The following is an 18180-nucleotide window of genomic DNA, read 5'->3' on the forward strand; positions in this document are numbered from 1 at the left end:
AGTCATTGGAAGCTACTAAACATCTATCTAATCATGTCCTAGTTTAGTCATTGGAAGCTACTAAACATCTATCTAATCATGTCCTAGTTTAGTCATTGGAAGCTACTAAACATCTATCTAATCATGTCCTAGTTTAGTCATTGGAAGCTACTAAACATCTATCTAATCATGTCCTAGTTTAGTCATTGGAAGCTACTAAACATCTATCTAATCATGTCCTAGTTTAGTCATTGGAAGCTACTAAACATCTATCTAATCATGTCCTAGTTTAGTCATTGGAAGCTACTAAACATCTATCTAATCATGTCCTAGTTTAGTCATTGGAAGCTACTAAACATCTATCTAATCATGTCCTAGTTTAGTCATTGGAAGCTACTAAACATCTATCTAATCATGTCCTAGTTTAGTCATTGGAAGCTACTAAACATCTATCTAATCATGTCCTAGTTTAGTCATTGGAAGCTACTAAACATCTATCTAATCATGTCCTAGTTTAGTCATTGGAAGCTACTAAACATCTATCTAATCATGTCCTAGTTTAGTCATTGGAAGCTACTAAACATCTATCTAATCATGTCCTAGTTTAGTCATTGGAAGCTACTAAACATCTATCTAATCATGTCCTAGTTTAGTCATTGGAAGCTACTAAACATCTATCTAATCATGTCCTAGTTTAGTCATTGGAAGCTACTAAACATCTATCTAATCATGTCCTAGTTTAGTCATTGGAAGCTACTAAACATCTATCTAATCATGTCCTAGTTTAGTCATTGGAAGCTACTAAACATCTATCTAATCATGTCCTAGTTTAGTCATTGGAAGCTACTAAACATCTATCTAATCATGTCCTAGTTTAGTCATTGGAAGCTACTAAACATCTATCTAATCATGTCCTAGTTTAGTCATTGGAAGCTACTAAACATCTATCTAATCATGTCCTAGTTTAGTCATTGGAAGCTACTAAACATCTATCTAATCATGTCCTAGTTTAGTCATTGGAAGCTACTAAACATCTATCTAATCATGTCCTAGTTTAGTCATTGGAAGCTACTAAACATCTATCTAATCATGTCCTAGTTTAGTCATTGGAAGCTACTAAACATCTATCTAATCATGCTATGTTGGCCTCCTAGAACGACTTATGGCACATCTTCTGGAGCACTTAGTCATGTGACTGTGGAGCTTCATTTTGGAGAGACACCCCCGTCCACATATATCGCAGAATTCTGCAATAATGTTATTATAATGCTATAAATATAATAACATACAGTGTCAAGAATTGTGTACGCATACTATGGTTTGAATACACCGAATTAACACAACACATATTTCTCACGGATAAGTTATCTTATCTTATATAAAACAGATGTTACTTCAAAAAAGAAGATGATTACGTCCTACAAATTATAAGTTTCGCTTCGGATGGCTGCCTGGTCGTGCGGATTGCGCGCTGGACTGTTGATTGGATTTATCAATGGTCCCGGTTCAAACCCTGCCCGCTCCCATCCCCCGTCGTCCTGCGGGACGTTTAGACTAAGAAGTAAACTATCTTCAACTCTGAAGGAATATCCGAAACATGTCAAACATTTTACAAGCAGTTACAATAACATGTCAACATAAGAAGGGCTACTGACACAATAAATGAAATTCACATTTACCTCTAGTTAATTTATGCCTACTAGTATTTCTTATAATGAAAGAATTAAACCAGTAACTTTAGTAAATTGGGAATTTACAATAGTAAATAAATATAGCAGACTAAGATGTATGAATTAATAATAATAATATTAATAATAATAATAATCTTAATTGTCCGTAAGGAAATATGTCTTACTATTTGTGCATTACACCAAACAAAACATTATAAATATTAAAAAAAATTTACATTCACACCAGACTCATTCATAATTTGCATCTGAAAAGTTTTTATCAGATTGTTTCTATTTAATGATTTATTTGCCAGGAGGAAAAAAAGAGTTTGTGTGTCTGTTTGTCTTTGCTATCAGTGTCTTGTATTTCTTCTGTGATGGTAAAATCACAAAATCTTGACCCAAAGGGTGATTTTTTATTTCTAGAATCTTTTTAGTTTTTTTGTTATGGCTGTTTGTCTCAAACAGCTTCTCAAATGGGGGTTTGTTTTTGCGAATGACTTTACTGGTAGCATTTAGGATTCTATGAAGTATATTTTTATTTTTAATGTTCAGATTGCCTTACCAGGCAGTGATATGAAAACTTAAAACTTTTGTTGAACAAATAGCTTGTAAAATTCCAAGGAACACTAGTAAGATAAAGATGGCGAAATAGCATTTCAAATAAACATAGTAAAATGACATGTGAAAAAGATCAAATGGTAAGCATCTAACGCAAATGAATAAAACCAAGCTGCGGTAACGGACTTTCTTTCATTAAATCATTTTTCGCTTTTTAGAAATCACAACATGATATCAAAGAGTTTTACAATCTCATAAAATTTGTTTGTCGACAATAACTGCCTAAAGACATCGATGTCTATGCAATAATTCACCTAACAATGATATATGAAGAAATGACGATTCGCCTATGGGAGCGGTGGGGGGGGGGAAGTAATAATAATAAGATAAATAAATCTCCATATCAAATAATTAGTCGAACTAGCACACAACAGTATCGGCAACACTTTCGACTACAGCATGTATCTTTGTGTGTATCTACGGAGATAGGGTTGTAGTTGTTGATAGTTTGTAGCTTATAATTTCTAATATTCTTTCTGAAAATATTGAAACCTGCTTTTTTAGCTGCCCAAGCGGACCACATCGGGGGCAGATTTTGAGTTTGTGTTTCCACACAAATTGTATTTGTGACCTTGTTTTTTTATTGTTTTGTTCTTGTTCTATTTTATCTGTTGTTTAATTTGCATTCTACAGCTCGGAGTGTTTAAGGGAATACATATCATTACCGTGTCCAGAGCGACCTACGTCTCTGTTGTACTTCACTCCCCTTGTCCAGCTGACAAGCAAAGAAACTGGAAAGTGATGTTCAACTCAATACTGCCCCGTTCACTTTTTATCGATGTGTATCTTTGGGAGTTAGTATCATCCGAAATCTGTCTATCTATCAATCAATCAATCAATCAATCAATCAATCAATCAATCAATCAATCTATCTATCTATCTATCTATCTATCTATCTATCTATCTATCTATCTATCTCTCTCTCTCTCTCTCTCTCTCTCTCTCTATATATATATATATATATATATATATATATATATATATATATATATGTATGTATGTATGTATGTATGTATGTATGTATGTATGTAACTTTTTATTTTTCATTCAACTGCTTAAGGTTATCTAAAAACACTGGTTACATTATTATTTTTTTTTAAATGATGGTTGAAGTTTGTTAGAGAGAAATAAAATTCATTGTAGTCCTTTAAAAGTCCCTTTAACTGTGTTCGTTCTTATTGAATGTACTGAATGGCTTTGGGGAAAATGACGTATTAGCGTACACTTCCGAATTCTGTTTATTGCCTTGTTCATGCACTTTAGTTTCTAACAGAACTTTAGCCTGGTGTATTTCAATTCTTAAAAAATCGCACATTTTGTACAAAAGAGGCTGTCATGTATGGATAATAAGGGGCTTACCTGCTTTACCATTTCCTTTTACCTATCTCTTAGTCGGTTGAACCGTTGGGTCACCACACATGATCTGTCGACTGATAGTTCGAGAATTTAGATTTCTCACTTCTTTCTATAGAATTTCACAAACGAAAAGGAGAAAAATATTTATCTTTCAAAATAGTTTGGAAAATATATGATACTTTTTCCAAATATGTATTTTAATTCCGTATAATGTTTTATTCATTTTTTATTTATTTGTAGGACAGTCTTCTATAAAAGTCATGAACAATATATCGTTGTTGTCTACAAGATTCCAAATCAATTTTTTATAATATTGGATGGCGTCAGCATTCACAGGTGAAACGCTAACCATCAGAATGCATTTTTTAAAATTTTGAAATAAAGTGCATTGTCAGCGAAATGTTAAAAAAATGTGCGCTGGAACTGGATAGTTAAAACTAAAATATCTTAGCCAGATTAGTTTTTTATTTGCTCAAAGGACCTTTACATCAATGCCGAGTCCTACACGGTTAGTTTGGTAAAACATAGGAAAGGGGCGGAGGGGGGGGGGGAGGGGGCAGGGTGTGCTCAACCTTCAGCCATGCGCTCGGAGTACATTGGAAATATCAGTATTTTATATAGACGTTGCATCGGACCTCTTCCAGACAAAGCAGTTTGTTGAATCAGGTATTCAAGCCAGGAGTTCAAAGAGCCTTCAGCTCAACTCTATTGCCAATCTCAGGTTACGTCATGTACTTAGTGAGGAGACGCGGTCCTGGAATGGCAACAGGATGACCTTAGTACTTTCGTGTCCCTCTCTAACTAACACCTGAAGAATTATTTACCTTTGCATTAAATTCATTGGCATCCAGAGCCGGCCCTAACAAATGCGGGGCCCTATTTGAAACGAATTTCGCGAGGCCGAGTCTGTGAAGGCTTAAGGATAATAGTCAAATATTAAGATTTTGTATTAGAAAATATAAATTCGTCTTTGCAATTATATTCATTCTTTACTAAGTACAAAATCAAGATCAAATTAACTTTATGAGCCTTTCGTGTAGTGAAGGTATGCCCGTATAGCATCAAAATTTTCTTTTGTACATAGATCACACTCAATAGCAACCATTGCCTAATTGTTATATATTTCTCCGTGAATCGTTCTCCTCATTAAATATTGATTATATAAAATAGATCTAGCATTTTTATTGTAATTGTAGATTTAGATCTCTAGCAAGGGTCGGATTTAAGGTTGGGCAGGCAGGGCTAACAAGGTAAAAAAGTTCAATTTTTAGCGGCCCCCGAAAGGGGAAAAGACGCGATTAGTTTTGTGTGAAATGTCTGTCCGTCTGTCCGTCCGTCCCGTTTAGATCTCGTAAACTAGAAAAGATATTGAAAATCCGACATCACAATATTTTAGACCATTCAAAGTTCTGATGTAACGGCTACTTTTTTTTTCCTGAAAGCGAAAAATCTCATTTTTAAAATCAGTTATGCAAGCAGTTTTTTTTTTTAAAAAAGCGAATTAGTATGCATTATTAGTTTGACCTAATTTACAACGAATAGTAATCTTATAAACTTCATTTTCTTAAATGTTTTTTGGTGGCATACACTATAAAGATTAGAATGAGAGATTGAGCCTTTTCAAAACAATTACATTATTTATAAGACTTCAGTTAGGCCAGGAGAGGCGTGGTAGCTGAGCGGCAAAGCGCTTGGCTTCTAAAGGAATGTCTTTTCGAGCCCCGCGGATCTTGTAATATGGCCATATATTTTAAGCTTGCGTTTCTTTACAATAGTAAGCAGCGATATACATCGACGATTGAATTTCTAGGAAAATCGTTAGAGCTGTCTTTTGAGATCCGTGTCCATGTTCCACCCTCCAGGTTTCCTTAAGTTGTGAATAGAGGTATTGTAAAAACAAAAATATATTTTTGGTATTTTTCTAAATGTAGCAACATGCTGTACAGTCTTTCTCTCGAACTTATACTCAGCAAATAGTTACTTTGGAATTATCAACACTATCCTTGGGACAATAAAAATTGATGATGTATAGAATTTGTGCCATTCATACGTTTGTAATGAAACAGCTTTAACCCTTTCCTTTCCGCAGAACACTTGGCCCCGACAAATACAACGAGACGGTGCTGCAACGTCTATACTTTTCCTCTGTGCAAATTGAGAGCAGACCTGGGAGGCATCAGCTCTATAGCCTCAACGCCCATAAATTTGGGGCTTACTTGTATGGCTCTGAAACACAGGAACAGACTCAGCTTTTTATGACTCCATTAGGCTTCGTCTCACAACCAGCGGTGCGATGGGGCAAGTTTGAAGGCGGTACCACGGAAGTGAGTTTATTATAAATCAATTATTTTGAATAAATTTTGATACAGATAAACATGGCTTAAAATGTATTAATTCGTGTTCAGTGGCGTATTCGGTGTCGAAATCGGCCCGGACATTTCTATACGAACCGGACCAAAAATTATATGCCATAAGATAAGCATTCAATTATATATTGTTCATATGCAATATAGATTATAGCTTTTATATAAATTATAACTTTTATATAGCGCTACTTTCATGCTTATTGCATGCTCAGAGAGCTATTATCCAATCTCATTTCTGGACCAGTGAGGGGGGGGGGTATATGGAAGGTTTTTCGTGCTGCCTTTAGGCGCTTAGTAAACACAACTTTGATCGAGTCACGTGACAAGGTAGCCAAGCCAAGCCAAGTTCAAGTGTACTTCGCCTCTCGACCACGCTTCCTCAAAAGTATTATGTTAAGTCTGATAATGTATCGGAAACTGAGTTTACGTGACATAATGTACTTCTACAATTAGGTAGCCTGGTTAGCTAAATGAATGATTTCTTCCAGGATGTTTGAAACATAGAAGGCTTGTTAAGGTACTCTCTGCCACAATGTTTATGACTGTGTCCAAATGTATTACTTAAGAATATTTTTTATTAACAACCATCAACATGAAATCTTCCAAGTGTCTTGTGCCATGACTTAACACATACAGTGACTTCGTCCACAAGCTCATTGCGTACAAGACAGTATAATTACAAGATACGCTACTGTCAATACATTTTACATCTTTAAAATGACGTATCTGTGGCAGCCATTGTCTCGTCATTTCCATGTTCTCTTCTTATTTGGTTTCAACCCTCGCCATGTTCTCTGACTTCTGGACTTCAAACAACAAATTCAACTCTACATCCTCAATTCTTTTGTCTGACCACCTCATCTGCTGTTTTCTTAATCATTTGTAAATCCTGTTTGAATGTCTACATCTTTGAGTTCCTTACACATTTAATGTTATAATCTCTTAAAAGTCCACTTGTGGGAAGAATTTAACATACATGTGGTAAGTTTAATACGTTTAGAAATCAAATGATGTCAAGATTGTATTAACTTTTAGCAAAACATTTATTTTCTTAATTTGGTTTAAAGTCATTCACCCCTAGGTCTCAGGTCTCAGCAGGACTCAGCTAGGTCTCAGCCAGTTCTCAACTAGGTCTCAGCCTGGTCTTAGCCAGGTCTCAGCCAGTTTTCAGCTAGGTCCCAGCCAGGTCCCAGCCAGGTCTCAGCTAAGTATCAACCAGGTCTCAGCTAGGTCTCAGCTAGGTCTCAGCTAGGTCACAGCTAGGTCTCAGCTAGGTCTCAGCCAGGTCTCAGCTAGGTCACAGCCAGGATTCAGCTAGGTTTCAGCTAGGTCTCCTCAGCCAGGTCGCAGCCAGGTCTCAGCTAGGTCTCAGCCAGGTCGCAGCTATGTCTCAGCTATGTCTCAGCTAGGTCACAGCTTGATCTCAGCTAGGTCTCATCCAGGTCTCAGCTAGGTCTCAGCTAGGTCACAGCCAGAATTCAGCTAGGTTTCAGCTAGGTCTCAGCCAGGTCGAAGCTAGGTCTCAGCTAGGTCTCAGCTAGGTCACAGCTAGGTCTCAGCTAGGTCTCAGCCAGGTCTCAGCTAGGTCACAGCCAGGATTCAGCTAGGTTTCAGCTAGGTCTCCTCAGCCAGGTCGCAGCCAGGTCTCAGCTAGGTCTCAGCCAGGTCGCAGCTATGTCTCAGCTATGTCTCAGCTAGGTCTCAGCTAGGTCACAGCTTGATCTCAGCTAGGTCTCATCCAGGTCTCAGCTAGGTCTCAGCTAGGTCACAGCCAGAATTCAGCTAGGTTTCAGCTAGGTCTCAGCCAGGTCGAAGCTAGGTCGCAGCTATGTCTCGGCTATGTCTCAGCTAGGTCTCAGCTAGGTCACAGCTAGGTCTCATCCAGATCTCAGCTAGGTCTCATCCAGGTCTCAGCTAGGTGTCAGCCATGCCTCAGCTAGCTGTCAGCCATGTCTCAGCTAGGTGTCAGCCAGGTCTCAGCTAGGTCTCATCCAGGTCTCAGCTAGGTGTACGCCATGTCTCAGCTAGGTGTCAGCTAGTTCTCAGCTAGGTGTCAGCTAGTTCTCAGCTAGGTTTCAGCCATGTCTCAGCTAGGTGTCAGCCGTGTCTCAGCTAGTTGTCAGCCGTGTATCAGCTAGGTGTCAGCCGTGTCTCAGCTAGGTGTCAGCCATGTCTCAGCTAGGTGTCAGCCATGTCTCAGCTAGGTGTCAGCCATGTTTCAGCTAGGTGTCAGCCATGTCTCAGCTAGGTGTCAGCCATGTCTTAGCTAGGTGTCAGCCGTGTATCAGCTAGGTGGCAGCCGTGTCTCAGCTAGGTGGCAGCCATGTCTCAGCTAGGTGTCAGCCATGTCTCAGCTAGGTGTCAGCCATGTTTCAGCTAGGTGTCAGCCATGTCTCAGCTAGGTGTCAGCCATGTCTCAGCTAGGTGTCAGCCATGTCTCAGCTAGGTGTCAGCCATGTCTCAGCTAGGTGTCAGCTAGTTCTCAGCTAGGTGTCAGCCATGTCTCAGCTAGGTTTCAGCCATGTCTCAGCTAGGTGTCAGCCATGTCTCAGCTAGGTGTCAGCTAGTTCTCAGCTAGGTGTCAGCCATGTCTCAGCTAGGTGTCAGCCATGTCTTAGCTAGGTGTCAGCTAGTTCTCAGCTAGGTGTCAGCCGTGTCTCAGCTAGGTGTCAGCCGTGTCTCAGCTAGGTGTCAGCCATGTCTCAGCTAGGTGTCAGCCGTGTCTCAGCTAGGTGTCAACCGTGTCTCAGCTAGGTGTCAGCCATGTCTCAGCTAGGTCTCGAATATAGTTTTCGTGAAAGAGATGATGTAGTAGATGATAATAATGGAAATAAAAAAAGTGTGTAAAGTGAACGACTTCAGTGTGCGGCCATCATTGCGATCATGTGACAACTCAACAGAACCAATAACAATTCGTATGTGACTGGACTATATTCCCACTATTTCACACTAAATATAATTCTATATGTAGGCTATTACATGAATTCAGAAAATGCGTCACAGTACTATAACACTGTACAGTCTTGAAACGATTTTTATTTGAAATCATTGTGTTGGGATGGCTTATTTTATAAGATATGTTATAAAATCATTATTACGAGTCTTAGAAGAATCCATGCGTCCTTTTCGAAGGTCCTACCGGCTCAATCGGGTACCAACCCATCGGACATTTGCCCGGATGCCCATATAGCCAGTCCGACTGCTCATGTTTTATGACAAAGGCGTCGAAGCTTGGGTGGAGTAATCGTACTATAAAAGTACTTTTAATTTATAAATTAAACTCAAAATTGTATGTTTGTTATCTTTTTATATTTTCCCATATCGGAAACCTCTTTCAGGAGGAGCGACTTGCGCAGACTATTCTCTTTCATTGCGAGGAAAAATGTGGGCAGTGTGCTTTAAGTCTCCCTGTCCGTATCCAGGAAGTGACCTAAGCCTGTTATCTCTCACGATGCCTTTTTTATCCCATTAAACATTGCCAACTGTGCTCGTTCAAACGTACACACTTCAGGTCATTTGCTCGTACTTTTCAACTGACCCATACACACACAATTTTATTATGCACTCATTCTTATGTGACACTATTCTACCATTGAGAATTTATTTCTATCAATTATTGTACCTTAATAATTAAGGCCACCATAGATTGATACATTGCTACTCCTGACACTCTACGTAACAGCTCTGTAATCAAACATTATAATTAGCACTTATTCTCTGTCGGCTTTAAACATAAGTATTACATGAATGTGAACCAAGAAACACAACTCACAACTCAATTGTTTTGATTGACAACACAGATATGTATTTTATTTATATTTTTCCACTTTTTTTCAATTTCCCCTCAATTTTCTCGCCCTCCATTCATCTCTCCCAGTGAAACAGTTTAAGTTTGATGGGGCAATTATACGAGCTCATATTCATTTCTGCAGGAAGAGAAATGCGATGCGGAGTCACGTGGGAAGGACGTGTCTGAGGGAGATTTCATTGATAACGACTGCGATTTTTCGGTGGACGAAGAGCTGAAGGATGGGATAGGTAAACTTTCTTTGTTTTATGTCCATTGTAACGGATGCATATGTCTAAGTTGTATTTAAAGTATTTCTAAAGACCTTGTTAATTCTAGATGCGTGAGTACCTTGTAAGGTGTATAACAGATGCCACAAAAATAGGATTAAAGACTCAATGACTAAGTTCACTCCAGATGAAAATATAACAATGTTGAATACAGAATGGGCCACAGTGGAGTCAGTCACTACGATGATTTTATCCCTATTAGAGCCTAACAATAACTGATCTAAAAGTCTCTAACCCTAAACCTCTAACCCTTCAGGAGTCCCTTCAGCTCTAATGGGTACCTAACATTAGTTGGGGAAAAGTAAAGACGGTTGGTCACCCTCGTTAACCGTAGGGCATAGAAACAGATGACCTTTACATCATCTGCCCTATAGACCACAATGTCTGAAAGGGAACTTTATTTTTTAATTACAAATTAAAAAAAAAAATCCACTACTACACAATTGGCAATACTCTAATCTGACGACAATACTTTACTGTACATCACCGTACTGCCGCAATAAACTCTTCTGTCTCTCTATCTCATCCTGGACTCGTACTGCTTCACTCAAGGGCTCACTGCATTGTCAGACTTCACGGTGGACTGAGAGTTTCGGACTCCTTGCTGTGCCAACTTAATTGTCTCTATCTCTGTGGTCCCCGTAGGCTTTTGATGACATGACGATCACATGGCCATATCACGGGTTAACACGTGGAGAGTTCAGAGTTCATACCAGTACTCTCCCTTGTCCTTCGATACAATTGACCGATAAGCAGCACGCTGACCAGTGTTACATGTGTCAGCTGATCGCACACATTGTGACCTCTTCTGTGTGGCCGATACAGTTACGATATTAAACATAAAGTTTTAGAAATGCATTTAATGATTATAATTCATAATCTGTAGTTGTTTAATAAAAGGGGTCACCGAGCTTAAAAGATTGAGAAGCGCTGCATTTGCTCAATTCATCTAACACTGTCTGTGATAAGGTGTACTAAATCAGAGACTCTATTATTTACTTACAATAAACGATTTAATATGGCCTCAATGGATCATCTCATGTCTAGGCATTAGCTGTAGCTAATGTAGCCCACACATCAGTCCCCCCCCCCTCTCCACGCAGCTGATGTATCGAAAGAAACGGCAAGTGCCAATACAGTTTGGGGTCAGTGACCTCGCAGGCTCTGCCAGGGTTTAGCAGTGAGTGCTAAAAACTACATTAGGGTCGCCGGCTCCTATTTTTTCATCAGGGTTGAGTCTCAAAGCCTTTCCCATGGTTGGAAAGCAGAGGTTTGAATTTAGAGTTTTCCATCTCGTAGGTGGATAGCCCACCATGTCAATCGACACCCTCCTGCCCGAAGCTTACTGGTTTGTATGTAAATTACTTGCCTTCGCGCCTTCTCCTGTCAGTGAAAGCAGTTCCGACGGACTCAATATATAAGCCACACATGAAGGCCAGGAGTTGGACTGGTTGTCAGAGTCTATTTGAGACGCATGCCATTACGAAGCATTTTATAAGTAGTGGGGTTTTTATAGCTATTACCACTTCCGGGAACGACAACCTTGCGGAAACAATAAAAGTTTTAAACATGTTTAATTTCAATGCTAAATCCAGACTAATAATAGATCTAGCTATTTATTTCTTAAAAGTATCTAGATCTGCTAACAGTCGAATTTTGTTTTCAAATACTTGTATAAATATTTACATGAAAATATCTATGATAACTGTGAAATAATTAGAAAATAATGTTATATGGTCCTGATGGGATGTAGAAGATATTCTGCATGTCTCGTCTTGTTGTACCTGCTGTTTAAATGTCTTTGCAACTAGTTTGGAGAATATATGTTCACAAACTACATCTCATATGCACCATGTCATTATTTCAGATTGTATTAGGGCAATACAAAACAGTAAAACGTTTTGGATTCTAGGATCATAATATTTCTATAACAGTGTTTAGTCTGCTAATAGATTTGTTATTTACAATTAAAACTTTTTTTTTCAACAGATAATGACCAAGACGGGAAAATCGATGAAGATATTACTTTGCCATTTCCCCGTAAGTCTCTCTCTCTCTCTATTTCTCTCTCTCTCTCTCTCTCTCGATACATATGTAAGCAAAATATAATCAGCAATGTACAGCAGTAGATCTCTTTAGCCTTCGCTGGCTAATCAGCTAGAAAAAGTACAATTCCTAATCCAAACCTGTGCTGCCTTGCGGATATACCCAAACACTTAAAAAGGTTTTTGGAATAAGCTTGGAACATTTGCCGAGCACTGTAACACCCCAGCAAAATCAGAGTTGCTGCTGATTCCAAACTGTAACGGCACCTGCTGTTCTTTTGATATGATTGCTGTTTATCAACATTGTCTCAATTATAGCTTGTGTGTGCGTGTGCATGTGCGTGTGCGTGTGTGTGTGTGTGAAAGTCTAGTTTTTATTTGACTGCTGAACATATTATTGATATATGTGTCCTTATTGTTCTTATGGCCTAGCTTTCTGTTGCTGTGTATAGGTATTGTCGTCATAATCAAACTTTCTGTTTTAGTGTTCAGATATATTATTATTATAGCTTTTATATTATTATAGTTTTTATATAGCGCTACTTTCATGCTTATAGCATGCTCAGAGCGCTTTGGTCCAATCTCATTTGTGGACCGGTGGGGGGGGGGGGTAGGGGGTATCTAGGAGTTGGTTTTCCGTGCTGCCTTTAGGCGCTCAGTAAACACAACTCTGCCCGAGTCGGGTGTCGAACCTCGAGCCCCCTTCTAGGTAGCCAAGCCAAGCCAAGTTCAAGCGCACTTAGCCTCTCGACCACGCTTCCCACAAATATATATATGGCTACTTCTGTCTTGGAAGACAATGGATGCGCCCAGATCAGTCACTGGCTTTGATTACGTCTTAAGATGGGCAGAATCTGGAGTGACTGATTAAGCCAAATCTGGAACGGCAGAGTTTGCCACAGTTCGTGCATGTATATGCATCTGTCCTAGGGCTAGTTGACATGACAGCTTTCTTTTTCTTTCTCTTGGCTGACGCAGCTTCGTTTCGTTTGCAATGGGCGAAGTTCATACCACCACGTACAGCCTGTCTCCATGCTGTCCTGTCTTGGGCTATTTCCTCCCACATACTTTGGTCAATGCCTGCGGCTATCATGTTTCGCTTGCAGACATCTCTGTAGGTTAGTCTTGAGCGGCCGCTGAGTCTGACTCCCTCTGCAAGCTTAGCGTAAAGGATGTCTTTAGGGATTCTTTCATCTGGCATGCGAGTGACATAACCAAGCCAGCGTAGTCTTCTCTGTTGAAGGAGAGCATCGATGCTGTGCATACTGGCCCCTTTCAAAACTTCCTGGTAGGTGACATGATCATTCCAGGAGATGCACATTATGCGTCACAGGCATCGTAGGTGGAAGCTATTTAATCTGTGTTCTTGATGCATGTAAGTTGCCCAGATCTCACTGCCATAAAGAAGTATGCTTAGAACGCAGGCATTAAAGACCAGGATTTTTGTTGCCGTAGTCAATTGGTATTTTCCCACACGCGCTTGGAGAGTTTTGCCATTGCTGCAGAAGCCTTTCCTATTCTTTTTGTCAGCTCAGTGTCTAAAATTAGGTTGCTTGTTATTGTTGTTCCCTAATATGTGAATTCCTGCAACACGTAAGTGTATGATTTCCAATATGTATCGCTGGTATTTCTGCGACATTTTGTGCCAGGATTTCAGTCTTGGGGAGGCTTAATCTAAGGCTAAACTCTTGACAAGCAGTTGCCAGAGCATTCACAAGCCTCTTCAATCCTTCTTATGAATGAGATGTGAGTGCGGCATCATCGGCGAACAGCAGTTCCCTAATCAAGATACGCCGTCTCTTTGTTTTGCCTTTAGGCGTGCCAGGTTAAATAGCATTCCATTGGATCTACTGTGGATATATCCTCCATCTTCTAGGGATTTAAAAGCGCTGGTGAGTACAACTGAAAAAAAGATGCCGAATAGTGTTGGAGCCAGAACACATCCTTGTTTTACTCCGCTCTTGATGGAGAATGGTCTAGAGGCGGAATAGTCAAAAAAGTGTGTATATGTTTTACTTTTGGAAGGTAAGGCCATTGGGAGATGCACTGCCATAAATCCGAACCTTTACCGGTATGAACATATTCCGAGCATGATATAATACTTCTTAATCACGACATTGTTGCCACCCGACGTAAGATTTAAAGTGTTAGCGCTCAAAATGAGAAAAAAAAACAACTTAAAACTATATGACCTGTTGAAATTCCGATAATTTTTTCTCTGTCCTGGAGTCCCTCTCTTCTAGAGTGCCTGGGGCTGTAGCCCGGCATGCCTTCCTTTAAATCCGACCCTGTCCAAACCATAACTAATGCTTAAATCTCATCACATTGTATGAGATAAATCGTAATCGTTCTACGACTGATACAGCCATCTACAGTATTGAAATGGCTGTATGGTAACGCCACTGAATTGGGCGATAATAGTGTATCATTTCCTGAAGTAAACAATCCAAGTGTTTTGTCCTGTATAACTAAATGAATAAGTTAAAAACCTGCCCGCTAAAATCAACTATATATTCATCTCAATGACTTCCATGGTTTTATACTGAAACAAAAAGATGGTAATAATGTCAATCTTTTTTTATTAATCTATAATCTCAGGTAACGGTGAGTGGTCTGGTTGGGAACAATGGCAATGTGAAAGTATCGACGGGACGCTGAAAAACCGATCAAGGTAATATAAATATGTAATGTACTTTTGGACACAGAGGACGGAACGAAATCTTAAAAAGTCCCCCGGCGAACAACGACTTTGTCTGTAATTGATTTGGAAAAATATGCAAGTCGCAGCTGGGTTTGCGTGGTCATGTGAAACACTGCATACATCTTCGGAATAGAAGACTATGCCATTATAATGTTTTGGAGGGTCCACCTTCCTTACGCCTTCCTAAAATAAAGAAGTCTAAGACTCCACATGCTTGCTTTCTTGCGGCTAATCCTACATTAGATACGGGAACACTATCGGTAGTAGGTTACACCTGAAAAGTTAGGAGCCAGTAACAATGAAATAGTTTGTAGTACCCTTTCTAAAACCTTGCCGGGTCCTGCTTAGTTTAAAACCGAACCGGTCCTTGGTTATTTTGAGCCGCATAACTGAGTGATGACTTGAAGTGGGTTGTCAGGAAAAAGAAATAATTGTGAAAAACTTCAGCTTGATCCTAGATTGGGTGTCGGAAAGAAACGTGTACAAAGGTTTGGTCAGACAGACACATAAACACAAAGACAGACAGCAGAGTTGATATAAGCTTTGTAATGACATTGTTTATCTTAAGCTTTAGTTACATTAATAAAAAAAAATTGAACCAGTTGACTTAGGGACCATCCTAGCTTAAAAATCTCTTTCAACTAGAGGCTAAATACACTTAGCTTGGCTTGGTTACCTATGAAGGAGGCTCGAGGTTCGACAACCGACTCGAGCAGAGCTGTGTTTAGTGAGCGCCTAAATGCAGCACGGACAACCTTCTCACAGATACCCCTCCTTCCAACTGGTCCACAAATGAGATTGGACCAAAGCGCTGAGCATGCTATAAGCATGAAAAAAGCGCTAAAAAAAGCAAAGCTATAATTAAAAGGACTGGATTCCCTTTGCTGTTGTATTTTAATTCATGAAGTGGTTTATCATTTGTCTGATATCTTTTGAATGTCTTGTGGAAAGTTGTAATTATTAATGAACAGAACTTCCAAACAGAACTCCCAAACAGAGCTCCAAAACAGAACTCCCAAACAGAGCTCCAAAACAGAACTCCCAAACAGAACTCCCAAACAGAGCTCCAAAACAGAACTCCAAAACAGAACTCCCAAACAGAGCTCCCAAACAGAACTCCCAAACAGAGCTCCAAAACAGAACTCCAAAACAGAACTCCCAAACAGAGCTCCCAAACAGAACTCCCAAACAGAACTCCCAAACAGAGCTCCAAAACAGAACTCCCAAACAGAGCTCCAAAACAGAACTCCCAAACAGAGCTCCAAAACAGAGCTCCAAAACAGAACTCCCAAACAGAGCTCCAAAACAGAACTCCCAAACAGAACTAAAATTTGCAAGAAATATGCTTGCACGGCTACACGCAAGTATTTAAACAAAATTTGTAATCGATCTCAATAGATCGAATATGAAGCAATCACCTGATACCATCAATTAACACCTGAATTTTATTACATCACAAACCGATCTACCATGTGACAAATAATGAAAACTTCGAAAACGTATAAAAAGATATTACATCTTTCTAAAGGACAAATTTTGCTGCAAATATTTAATACAACAAATTGATTTTAAACAAGCAAAATAAAAAAAAAATCATTTTCATTTGAAACAAAGCTTATTTTAGAGGAAGAACTCGCATTTCCAACAATATCCCTCAAGAATCAAACAAAATAATAAATGATCAATAATTGATTAACTTGTTTTTTTTAAATTGATTTTAATTGATTCATGTTTTTAAGGTACTATAGCGAACTGTTTTAAGTTTCAACTTGATCTGTGAATGGGTGTGGGAGAAATCATGGAACTATACTAATGGAACACCAGCTTCGAGTTTTTTACAAAGCCAAAGAGAGTCGAAGTGCCGTCGCGCATCATTTTAGCGCATGGTGCAATGTGGAGAAATCCATGATGATGCCAAAGAAGAGATTTACTCCGTCAGTCCCTTGCAATGAGTGTAAAACTTTCGTACGCTCTATTTGATTAGATGTGTAAAAACTTCATCCATTTTCTAACTATCTGATATAATAGATACAATTTTCCCGAATAAGAGATCGTCACAAAAGTTATTTTTTTCGACCACCCTATAAAATGCCACATTTTTTCAAAAAAATAGAATCTAAATTCCGAAAATACAATCTTTCAGTGTTTCTGTGTTTGGTTTATTTACACTAAATCTGGATGAAGACCTTTCTACCGTTCCGCTAAATGCGTATTTGTTACGATATACTAAATTGCACGAAATAAAAATAAAAATAGGAGGCCTAATACAGTTTTGACACTCCAAGCTACGCATTTCTAATCGTTTTTTTATTATTATTATCGAAAGGACTAGGCTATAGGCATACACGTCTCGTGGGAAACAAAGAAAAAGTTCATCTCGGTAATATTGTAGCCTAAAAAAATGACCAAAAAAAAAAAAACAACTATAGCCTAATCTAAAATGAAATAGATCTAAAGCTAGATTTTCTTGGACGAACGATACAAAATAAGTATAAATAATAAGTCATAGTCATATGAATCTGATAGATCTAAAACAAATACTTATAGTCATTCATTAATTAATTATTAGAATTACTTGACTACCAACTGGGTATTTTTATTGCCAAAATACAATGTATTTTATGTGCATTTATTAAAAACAACAACCAAAAATTAAGCGTTCGACGCAACTAGATCTAATATTAATAATATAGATTCTGGTTCTAGATCCAGAAAGCTACTTCTCTAATTCAGTTTTCTAGTTTAATTCTAGTTAGATCTAGATGTCTAGACCAGTAGATCTAAATCTAGCCAGGGTTTTTGTCATGGAATAGATCTATAAACCTGCAGCCGCCTACTGATCACGATATGACAGATACTATTGATGAGATACTCTCTCTACGTCAATATAACTATATAATATATATATATATATAGATCTAGATATAGTAATCTAGTAGATCACAGTAAAACTCAATGTGTACTTCCGACTTTAGCTCAACAAGTCTACTCCAAAGTATACTAGTAAAGTCACAAAGTGTAAAGGATCATTATATATTCAAATAAAAAATTTATAGGCCTAAATGAATCGAATAATAAGTCACTAATTTGACTAATCTAAATTGTTATTTTTTAAATGGCAAGTGTGATTGATGACTTCTGACTTGTACACGAGTTGCAGAGATTCTATCTTTTATTTTGATGACATGTTACGATATATCAATGATATTTAGATAAACGCAAGTACCTAGAGGAACAGAGAGAAGGACCATTTAATATAAGGCAAAGAAGTAAGATGTTTATAATCCATCAAACTCACAGAGGACTTGTGTCGGCATTTCATGCATTTACAGAAGCTACAAACTATGCTACAAAAATGATAGGCT

General features: G+C 38.5%; 1 protein-coding gene across 1 annotated transcript in view; it reads left to right on the forward strand.

Annotated features, from left to right (window-relative positions):
* The window catches only part of LOC106051145 (uncharacterized), a 44948-nt gene that overhangs the window by 3350 nt on the left and 23418 nt on the right, over positions 1–18180 (forward strand). Inside the window, exons 2-7 of the mRNA XM_056034361.1 lie at positions 2904–3064; positions 3867–3962; positions 5716–5950; positions 9925–10030; positions 12059–12109; positions 14713–14785. Coding sequence (XP_055890336.1) covers positions 2904–3064; positions 3867–3962; positions 5716–5950; positions 9925–10030; positions 12059–12109; positions 14713–14785 — 722 coding nt within the window. The remainder of the gene's footprint in view (positions 1–2903; positions 3065–3866; positions 3963–5715; positions 5951–9924; positions 10031–12058; positions 12110–14712; positions 14786–18180) is intronic.

This window comes from Biomphalaria glabrata, chromosome 7 (assembly GCF_947242115.1).
Source record: "Biomphalaria glabrata chromosome 7, xgBioGlab47.1, whole genome shotgun sequence".
Classification (NCBI taxonomy): domain Eukaryota; kingdom Metazoa; phylum Mollusca; class Gastropoda; family Planorbidae; genus Biomphalaria; species Biomphalaria glabrata.